This window comes from Danio aesculapii, chromosome 21 (assembly GCF_903798145.1).
Source record: "Danio aesculapii chromosome 21, fDanAes4.1, whole genome shotgun sequence".
Classification (NCBI taxonomy): Eukaryota; Metazoa; Chordata; class Actinopteri; order Cypriniformes; family Danionidae; genus Danio; species Danio aesculapii.
This window is the reverse complement of record NC_079455.1, coordinates 56,806-68,143: the sequence shown is the minus strand read 5'-3', so window position 1 is coordinate 68,143 and position 11,338 is coordinate 56,806. Positions and strand designations below refer to the sequence as shown.

At 37.7% G+C, this 11,338-nt stretch overlaps 2 protein-coding genes across 3 annotated transcripts in view; one reads left to right on the top strand and one right to left on the bottom strand.

Annotated features, from left to right (window-relative positions):
* Positions 1–504: 504 nt before the first annotated feature.
* pitx1 (paired-like homeodomain 1) lies at positions 505–4,546 on the top strand. The gene is made up of 3 exons (XM_056446317.1): positions 505–761; positions 1,673–1,875; positions 2,946–4,546. Exons 1-3 carry the CDS (start codon positions 656–658, stop codon positions 3,492–3,494), a joined length of 858 nt encoding a protein of 285 aa, XP_056302292.1. The 5' UTR covers positions 505–655; the 3' UTR covers positions 3,495–4,546.
* Positions 4,547–10,340: 5,794 nt separating this feature from the next.
* LOC130214757 (pterin-4-alpha-carbinolamine dehydratase 2-like) overlaps positions 10,341–11,338 on the bottom strand; it is a 9,432-nt gene continuing 8,434 nt past the window's right edge. For both annotated transcript variants that reach the window (XM_056446570.1, XM_056446571.1), the window contains exon 4: positions 10,341–11,338. This exon is cut by the window's right edge and continues 695 nt beyond it. The gene's annotated coding sequence lies outside the window, so the exon portion shown is untranslated.

Here is an 11,338-nt window from a genome sequence, read left to right as displayed (position 1 = left end):
AAAATCGGAAATTGCACAAATACTCGATGCACAGATCCGGTTAAATAACAAAAACAATGAACAGCTGAGCGCCGACATTTAACACGAGTGTTATTAAATGTCATGCATGTGAATAACAGCCATTATCGCATGCACAATAACCGAAATATAGCTGAGGTATGAATGAATAAAAGAATAAATGAACGAAGGATATTTATGAAACAGTTTAAACTTTAGGAAACACATTTACTCCTGGATATCGCCGCAGTTTATCTGCAGAGGCGATGGTTCTCCATGATGTGTGTATTTGAGCATTTGAGAAATGTTCAGAAATGTTTTTGATTATTTGTCTATAATCTCGCAGAGATATTGGCAGACTCTGGGCTGGGGCTTTAGATGGAAAGGTCTGCTTGTATGAATATAAAATGATTTTTCTCTGTGGGTGGGACTGACATGGGTTAGAGAGGATGGGTGGGTCTCTGCGGCTCGCTGCTGCTCTTCATTCGTCCATTCCTCCACAGCAGACCTGCGGTGTTTCCAGCACAACTGCTCCAGATCGCGGCTGCTTCACGCGTTTATTCACCAGAAAGTCATTAGATGTGGCAAAGCAGATATACTGCTCGTGTCGCACCGCTGGAGAGGCTTTCCTAACACGCATGATTGTTTTAAAGGTGGAATGAATGTGGACATGGCCTCATCTTTCCATCTGCCGAGAAGCGCCAGCAGCACCCGAGAAACTTTAGAGAACACGAGCAGCGAGTCTTCAGATACCGAAGCGGCAGGTAAAGCGCACATCATCGAACACAATCAATAATCTGTAGCCTGTATGTATGCAAGCAAGCCTGTTCGAGCGAAAGCGCATTTATCAGTTACTCCAAATGTTTTGCATATGGAAATAACTTATTAAACAGTTGTTCAGTCTAATGAGACAGAAGCCGAGCGCTTGTGGCATTTTAGCGGCTAAATAAAAATCCAAAACTAAATAAAGCATAAATGTTTCGGTGAAAGTGACTGCGTTCTTTAAATATACATCAAATATATATAATCTATACTCGACTTTATCACCATTTTCTCAATTATTTAGACCAAAAACCTTAGGTTGAATTAATATCTTGCGTGTTGCAAACAATGAGCTAGGCCTGATTTTAAAACATGAGCGACAGCACTTTGCGCTAGCTATTTAAAATAACTTAACATTGAGTAAATTTAAGTAAAGCTGGTTTATTTTCGCACATTCAGACTTTCATCTTCATTAATATAATTACAGAAATGTATTGTTTTTAAATTATAAATAATAAAATCATATTATCAGCAAATGACTGCCAAAGTACAGCATTGTTGACATAGTGCTAATGTTGTTCTGAAGTCATATATATATATATAGTATCTGTAAACGATATAGAGAGCGTGTCAGTAGTTGTGCTCATTAGTACATCATTATAATTAATCTATATTCGGCTTTTTAAATTCTGCTTTAGTGTTTTATTGCACGTCAAAGGCTGAATGTGAGATTATAAAACTAACTTCACCTCAATCTTGAAGTAATAGGTGTTGTTTTGATAAACTATTTGTATTTAGCAATTTTTGCATATTTGTAGATCGACGAGCCGTTTTATTAGCCGACATGCCTGCCGTTTTGTGTCCAAAATAGCGAGCAACAGCAGATTTCAGCATATTTTATCTCCCCATGCAGAAAAGGAGCGGTCTGTGGAGCAGAGGAGCGACGACGGGAACGTAGATGACCCGAAGAAGAAGAAGCAGCGGCGGCAGAGGACTCACTTCACCAGCCAGCAGCTGCAGGAGCTGGAGGCCACCTTCCAGAGGAACCGCTACCCGGACATGAGCACCAGAGAGGAGATCGCGGTTTGGACCAACCTCACCGAGGCCCGGGTCAGGGTAAGACTATCCTGCGAATATACCCACTATATATGATAATATAAAAATGCTTATATACCAAATATATAGCCTAACAGGCAGAGCTCTTCAGAAGAAACACGCAATAAGGCAAACCTGTGTAGGTGCAGTTTCACCCTGAATATATGGCTCAATCCAAGATGGGTTTATTTGGCTATACAGTCAATAAAAGAATAGCAAATTAAATATGTAAATCAAATAAAAATGACAAGCAAACTACATCGTTAAGGATTATCATATGTTATAAAATAAGCGTCATTTTAAAGACTTGTTCAGCGTATGGGATGACATTGAAAATGTTATTTTTAATCTACGAAATAGCCAAGTATACATCAAAAACAGCGTTCCCTATAGATGTAGAGAATTTAAATTGTAATGCACTAAAGAAAATAAAAATATAGATTCCTGTGTTTTGTCATTGAAATACAGAAAAGCTTCTCAGCAAGCCGATCTTTAAAATAAACTGCTGAATTTGAGTTCTCCGGACCCCATTCGGGCCCTGTTTTATTATTGATAGTGAGGGGATTCTGAATGGGAAATTTTCGAAAATGTCACTGTTGGTTAAACTAGTCGACAGTAAATGCTTTAGCCACACGTCACGACTTCATGACAGACGATTTATTTGTCAAAAGACCAGAGTAGTAATAATTACAATCTATTTCAGTCATATGACATTATTAAGTAGAATAATAACCCAAGTAATTAACTGAGTTTCTACATATTTAGCATGCCAATCTCATGAGTCTTAAATATCTAGCAAACTACACCTTCACAATAAGCAGTCGCTTCAAAACAATGTTAGCACTATTTAACTGACTGTCAACAGTGTTTTAATTGGATAGTCATGGCATGGCTGATCATATGAGTTCCCATGTAGAATTTGCACAATACTTTTCTGAAATATTATTAAGACAAAAGTCCGCATGAGCGAATATAAAACCACCTTTACCCCAATCGAAAACCTTTCCTAAATGATTAACTGCTTTGGTGGAATCTGCTATTCTTTCACTGCCAATCTAATAATGCTAATAACACCGCGCCCGTTGTCTTAGGTTTGGTTCAAGAACCGGAGGGCGAAGTGGAGGAAGAGGGAGCGCAACCAGCAGATGGATTTGTGTAAGAACAGTTACCTGCCCCAGTTTAGCGGATTAATGCAGCCCTACGACGACGTCTATCCCGCCTACACCTACAACAACTGGACCAACAAAGGCCTGACCCCAGCCCCGCTGTCCACCAAGAACTTTACCTTCTTTAACTCCATGAGTCCCCTCACGTCCCAGTCCATGTTCTCGGCCCCGACCTCCATCTCCTCCATGAGTATGGCGTCCGGGATGGGCCATTCCGCGGTGCCCGGCATGCCGACCACCGGCCTCAATAACATCGGCAATCTGAACGGGATCGGCGGCTCCACCATCAACCCGGCCATGAGTTCGTCCACGTGTCCGTACGGGCCTCCGGGATCTCCGTACAGCGTGTACCGGGACACCTGCAACTCCAGCCTAGCCACGTTACGACTGAAATCTAAACAGCATCCGTCTTTTGGATATAGCGGATTGCAGAGCCCCGGCTCTAGTCTCAACGCGTGCCAGTATAACAGTTGACGAAATAAAACCTCCAACAAACTCACACCCGGAGGAGAGACGAGCATGCTGGATTAGATGCGATCGGCACATTGCAGTGGAATATGTGGATTGTCTGTGTTTACTTAAACTTGCACAAATCCATTATCTGGATTTCAACGTTTTGAAGACAAGTTAAACTCATTGTGTACATAAATATATATAAATATAAACATGGAACAAAAGTTGAAAATGATGCTGTGCTGCAAGAGGGAACAGTGGTGTCAAAACACGACCGTACAAATAATCAAGAGCGCGTCCGGGTAATGCAGTAGGCCTCAGTGGGGTTGGCCTAGCGTTGGCTTTATATTCGCACATTCGTTTCACATTCTCAGTATAATTATAGAAAAGTGTTGTTTATAAATTCTAAATAAGGGAATCATATGACCAGCCAATCAGAATATCAAAGCACAGCATTATTAAGAGGGAATTTAACAGTACTAATGTCGTTTTGAAGCCATTCTTACTCGAGATTTCAGACCCAATGTTAATAAAGTAGTGTGGTAAGCGATATCACTAATTGTGCTCATTACAGTGTCATTATAAATAACCTGTATTAGCCTTTATAAATTCTGCTTGAGTGTTTTATTGAACGCCAACAGTCTGAATGTGGGAATATTAAACCAACTTTACCTCAATTCGGAATATTCGCATGTCTGACTTCTAAACAACATTAGCACTCATTAAATGACTGTGGACAGAACTGAAGGTGGATTGAATTTCTCTATTTAAAATTTGCCATCAATACATTTTCCTGAGACTATAGATAAATTGTCCGACTGTGAGCCCAGTCTCCAGGCCGTCAGCGGTGTTTGTGAGTGTTGTTCTCCTGTATTAGGTGTCCTGCAGAGGGGTCGGCCGTCCTCTCGTCGACACTCGGGTTTTTTTCTCGTATTGTTTTGATTGTGTCGATAGATTTACCGCATGCCTACGCCGAGTGAAAAATACAATGTTTTGTAAAATTATATGAATGTGTAGACTAAACAAAGCTATAACGTTCTGTTGTATTCATGTTGAATGGTACTGTGTTCATGTTTATGGTAATGTTTGAATAAATCTCAAAAGAACGGATTTCTAAAATAATTTGTCTAAAGCAGAGTGCGCAGATCAGTCTGACGGTGCACAAAAGCTCAGCCTGCATCAACCTTAAATCCCACACTTTTTAATATTATACGTCTAATTTTATAAAAGCCTATTGAGCCGAGTTTAAAGATTTAATGCATCTTAAATTAGCTTTCCATTCTCGAGACTACTCTCTTTATTTTTCATTTACACCAGTGAGGGGCGACTACATTTTAAACTGCATTATCTCTTGACAAAATGCAATATATTCCAATAGACTAGCTATGATGTTTCTGTCCTCCATCGGCCTCGCTTTACTCCTCCATGCAGCAAATACCTGAATTATAAATTATTTCTAAAGTATGCGATTAAGAGACTGTTTTTATCGGGATGTGTGTATTTAGGTGCATTTAGATGATAGGGAGGAGAAGGTCTGTCGTAACTGATGTTTTCCTTAATACTTCTGATCCTTTTGCACTGATAATAACGCCTTTAATTCCCCGAAAGGTCGCCGTGTTAATGGTCACTTCCTCTGTTAGCAGAATGAGTTCACTGCACAATGTTGACACGACTGTTCAAGGACGCGTTAAACCCGATCCCCAATTCAAACAAACGCAGTCCTGTCTGGAGGAAAGTGAACATCGCATTCCGGGCAGAAAAGCGTCAAATATACGTCTTGGGGAGATTCTGGAGAACAGAAACACGGAGAAATACGCGCAGTCTGCAAAAGAGGAGCTCATACTGACGCGCGCGGGGTTATTATAACTCACATATTGTAATTATTACAGAAAATAAAATGTATTCCTCTTATACATAAGTTACCTACAGCACTAGCACACTAATTCCTAGAAATAGTATCTAGCATACAACTCTCTAAAAAATCAGGTTATTCCAAACTAATTTGGCATTTAATATGGACAAAACCAAATTATGGGTACATTTTCTAATTATTGGTTAATTATCTAAATTCAATTCATAGGACCCAATTTAACCCAAAGTTTAAGATTGTGCATATTTTACCCAATCTGGTTTTAAAATAACCCAGCATTTTTAGAGTGTAGAGTGATAAAATACCGCATTTATGAATTTATTGTAACGAAGCTGAACCTGTTGGGTAAATTAGATCGGATTAATTCACTTTAATTTGTTGAATTTAAGTGACAGAATAAAGAGTCTGAAGAATCGCTCATCATTGATCAAACAAGATATGTTATGCCATATTCGAGTAACTTAATTTCTAGATATGATTTTAGTTGACTAAATGAACAGGTTTAATATAATATCAGTAAACGCCTTCTCAGCGGATCCATCAATCACTGATATGAAGTAAAGCCATTGTGCAGGTCGATATTCTAATCGCTTATATGATAAGAAGACAATGCGTGTCACTATAGCATGTTTAATTACTCGTTGAAAATCAATCTTCATTAGTCTCTCACAAAAGTCAAACTTTAGTGCATTATAATGTAAAAACAAAACATTAATTTATCGATGTTAAATGAGTTTCGTGGCTATAATAATGCGCAGGAAATATATATCTGCCGGAGTAAATATCACACTCTATGGTAGAACATCTGTATTTTAATTAAAGTTAAGTTCCTCTGAAGCAAGCCGGGTTTACACTCATTATTTGCTTCATTTTGAAGGGTCATTTCAGGAAACAAATCTCTTATCTACAACTATTAACAATAGTGTGCAGTAGGCATATATGGCACTTCTCCGGCGCATATTTCATACACTCTTAATTATACACAACTCATTTTACATTGGTCAATCATTAGCATTTTAGTTTATTTATTTATCTATTTATCTATCTTATATTATCTGGAACACTTCAAATCTATAAGTAATACTTGAACAACTTATCATATGCTTTTAGTTTAGCTCGTGTATTTTCGTCTTTGCTCGCCCTGATTTATCATCCTCATCCTCCATCTGCTTTTACCAAAGTTATGACAATGAAAGAAACTGCACTTAACACTGAAATGATTTGTGTGTTTAATCATAATCCATCGGTGTAAACATCAGAAGAGTGTGTATGTAAGAGTGTGTAAAGTACAAGCGCTATTGTACTTTGTAATGGGAGATATTATTGTGTAACTGCAATAATTCTGTCACTACAAACACAAAGGTTGTTTGGTAAAGGAAGATGGGGCGCTAGATAATGCAGAATAACCAGAGAGCGACGAGGGAGAAGACATCTAGTAAAAGAGTAAAGTAAACTAATAAAGACGAGATTCCTCCAAAAGATGCGCAATCAATTCTGAAATCAGGTGGAGTTAAAGCAAAATAAGCACATGCAGGATTACAGCATACTCAGCTCCAGTGTTCTGGGAAAACACAATACTGAGAGTCCCCCCAACAGATATATGCATGAACAAAATGAGCAATACTAACCATCAAATCAATTTAATAAATCTATTAAAGCACGTAAGATCTAGCACCATTGCCTCTGAAAGTCAGCAGACGTGTACAATATTAAATAACCAAGAGCTAAATTAAGCAATGCGATCAGCCCAAAGACATACAATATTAATCTGCACAACATAAGCGCGTGCACGCTATTGTAGAGTTGCATGTGGAGGTAGCCCAGCAGCGAACACGGGCTCGCCATGACGGCTTTTATAGACTCAGAGAGCTGCTATTATCATGTGTGAAGGGAATCATTAACCCGCGGTGTGCTGATACACAGGACTGATCCTCATCTTCAGCTCACTGTGTTTATCATCAACCCCGAGTCTTAAAACTGATGCTAAATTACTTCATGGATGTATAAAAGCGTGTTTGAGTGCGACGAGGAAATCTGGAGAACGCTCAGTGTTAGGGAAATGTGAAATGTTTGGATCCAGACCTGTCCGTCTAAAGCATCATAACACAGCCATATACAGTTGAAGTCAGAATTATTAGTAACCCCTGTTTAGTTTACCCATATTCTGTTAAACAGAGGGAAGATTTTTTCATCACATTTCTGATTTAATTTCTCTTTGTCATGACGATATTAAATAATATTAGACTAGATATTCTTCAAGACACTTCTATACAGCTTACAGTGACATTTAAAGGCGTAATTAGGCAGGTTAGGGTAATTAGGCAAGTTATTGTATAACGATGGATTGTTCTGGAAATTATCGGGAAAAAATGCTAATAATTCTGACTTTAACTGCATGCAGATTCATATTTATATATATTCAATTTCGAAATAAAAATAATTTTTATCTCCCATGTTGGGTCAAACATGGACAAACTGTCAAAAATGTAATTTACATTACGTTTGTTCATATTTGACCCAACGCTAGTGTACAACAACCCAATATTGTTTCGAGTGTGTCTTCTAAATTAAGGATCATTTGTTACACAGTTTTGGGAGAAACGGAAAACACATTACTCAGATTACACTGTGAAGAATGCTGGCTCACATCAACCCAGTTTTCTGTAAATATCGCTGGGTTATTTTTAAAAAACACATTTATAGGACCAAATTTAACTCAGCGTTTGTTTTGTCCATATTATAATTTTTATTGTTAGTTGTCTTTATTTTTAACTGTAAAATTTCAATTAATTATTATGAATTTTTATTATTTTTAATAAATAAAGACGTTTTTATATAGTTAATAATGCACTCAAAAATGCGGGGTTGTATTAACCCAGTGTTGGGTCAAATGTGGCCAAACACAGCAGTTCTGTTAAAAACTTCAGTAATTTTAATTTAATTTAAAAATGTGTTAAATAAAATAAGTTTGGCCATATTTGACCCAGTTTATATGACAACCCAGCATTTATTTAAAGTGCACACACATTGATGAATTTATTAATCAGATGAATGTGATCTAGCAGAAGCTGGAGTTTTTCCGCGTATGTACTGCATTCACAGCACAGCAGACACATCTTCTGGACACGCAGGCCCAGCCTGTTTTCTACATCATGTTCTTCAGGGCATTATACTTTTATTTTACACTTAAATTATTTCCGTGGCAGAAATGACTATTAATAATGAACAAAACTAACAGTCAGCCATATAAAAATAAGAGTCTGCTCGTGTGCTGTTAGAGAGCGTTAATCAAATTAAACGTGTTAAATGTGTGATGTGTGATGTTAAAAGGACACAGAACTTAAGATTTACTCAACATTTAATCACACTCGAGTGGCTTTAAACTCACACACATTATATATATATATATATTATTTATTTTTTAACCAAATTGAAGATATTTTGATCAATGATGGTACCCTATAACCGCTGACATCTATAGCAGGATAATAAAATACTACAGAAATCAAGAGCTGATTTACTCCAGAATATCTTCCTTTGGGTTCAAGAGAAGAAAGAAACTCAAACGGGTTTAGAAGAAGAGGAGGATGAAGAACTGATGATTTACATTGTGCCTTTAACTCCATGTGTAATGAACAATATTTACACATAAAGCACCACTGGGATTAACTTATAATGGTAAATAACTGGAAGACTCGCCTCATATGAACATAAAATAACTCATTTGATCATATACGATAAATAAAAACCTCCTGCATGTCAATACAAACAGCAGATTTAATTCCAGCTGAACTAAAAGAACACAGACTTTCTCCAGCAGGAAAATATAACAGGCGATATTATGAAATAATGTAAACTTCACAGAAGGCTGATTCATTTAGTCCTCACAATGTCCATCGCCACATGAATATACTGCAGTCATTCAGAGAAAACACTGCAGCGTTTATAAACCTTACTATAGTAAAGTGAATTATTTGTACAACTGTGTGCTAATAAATGCTCCAGCATACTGCAGTATTAACTATAAGCTGTGATAAATACTGTAGTATACTTTAGTTTGTACTACAGTAAACTGTGTTTACTAGAATATACACTACAGAAAACTACAGCACTGGGCATTTGTTTATATTACTACAGTTGTTGTGTTACTATAGCAACTGTAGAATCACCACAACAGATCAATCACTGTAGTAGTTGTGTTACCATAGCAACTGTAGAATCACCACAACAAATCAATCACTATAGTTGTTGTGTTACCATAGCAACAGTAGAATCACCACAGCAGATCAATCACTGTAGTTGTTGTGTTACCATAGCAACAGTAAAATCACCACAGCAGATCAATCACTGTAGTAGTTGTGTTACCATAGCAACTGTAGAATCACCACAACAGATCAATCACTATAGTTGTAGTGTTACTATAGCAACAGTAGAATCACCACAGCAGATCAGTTGAAGTGCTCTACAGCAGTATGGTCAGAAACACTACAGTATTTACACTACATCACTGCAGTATAGTTTAAAGTGTGTCCAGTGACTCAGTGAACAGCATTAGTGTGGTTGATGTACAGCCTGGAGCTGTGGTTAAATGCACTGTTTCTAATTAGTCTGATATGCACAGATCCTGCTTCAATAACACGAGCATGCTAACATGCATACGCTCTCTGCGTATTCTAGCTTTACTGTACATTTGTCAGGAGAGTTGCGTGATTGAAGAGCACACGTGTGACACGAGAGACCGGTGAAATAAAGCATAATAACAGAGAGCAGAGAGAGCGCTGCAGCCCATAAGGCCATGCTCAGTATTTACAGCAGTAATCTGGGGTTATGGGGTGACGTCGCTAACACTGATCCTAGAGCCGCTAGTTTTTAATCTGGTCTCCATCCTCCGCTGTGAACTGTGTCCTAATGGAAAAGATGAATAGCTCAATCATTATATTCCTGTTTCTATAACCTGTCATTTATTAGATTCATTTTAGTTCACATTGTAGTCAGGGTTATTTTTCATTCATTTTTATTTATTCATGTTGTTATTTTTTATCAATATTATTGATTATGTGTATTTGGATGTGTGTGAACATCTCTGCTAATGTTCAGTTTCACTAATAATAAAAGGTCAGTTCCTCCCAGACTGCATCACACCGTAATAAAGCAGTGACTATAAACACAGACTGAACAGACCAAACAACTGATGGACACACACACAACACTGGAAACACTTCAGGAGATGGGTGAATGAATGAATGAATGAATGAATGGATAGTTGAATGAATAGATTTACTGAATGATGAAGGAATGAAAGGGTGGAAATGAATAAATGAATGAACAAGTTAATTAAATTATGGAAATGAATGAATGATTATTCGAATGAATGAAAGAATGAAAATGAATGAATGAATGAAGTAATGGAAATGAGTGAATGAACAATTGAATATAAGGATGGTTGAATGAATAGATGAATGAATAAAAGAATGGAAATGAATGAATGAATGAAGGAATGGAAATGAGTGAATGGTTATTAGAATGAAAGGGTGAAAGTGAATGAATTAAAGAAATGATGGAAATGAATGAGAGCCTCCTCTGAAACTCATCATGTCCTTGAGACAGCTCTGGCTGTGTGTGCTGGATATGCAGTACGGTCAGTCTTCTGGAAATCAGGGAGTTTCTCCTTCTGATGCTAATGTTTGACTGTGTGTCTTTAGGAAATCCTGACATCCTGAAAGGTTTTCCTGAGGTTGCATGCTTGATTGGGCAAAAACACCTTCATTTAATTAACCACCTCATCACACCTGCTGGCCAGTGGTGTTTTCAGTCCGCTGATCCCTCAACTATAACCCTCAAACAGCCCTGAAGTGCTTCTGCTAAACATCAGTGCTTTTATGGGTCCACAGAGATCTCTGGACGGAGGCAGAGTGGAGATCCATAAATCTGCAGGAGTACACCAGGCCTATTATTTACAGAGTCAGACCCCAGCCTAAATGACTAACTGTGAATC

Coding starts and splice junctions, on each gene's coding strand:
- pitx1 (XM_056446317.1), top strand. CDS start 656: ATGAATGTGGACATGGCCTCATCTTTCCATCTGCCGAGAAGCGCCAGC. Junction 762..1,672: donor TTCAGATACCGAAGCGGCAG/GTAAAGCGCACA, acceptor CTCCCCATGCAG/AAAAGGAGCGGTCTGTGGAG. Junction 1,876..2,945: donor TCACCGAGGCCCGGGTCAGG/GTAAGACTATCC, acceptor CCGTTGTCTTAG/GTTTGGTTCAAGAACCGGAG.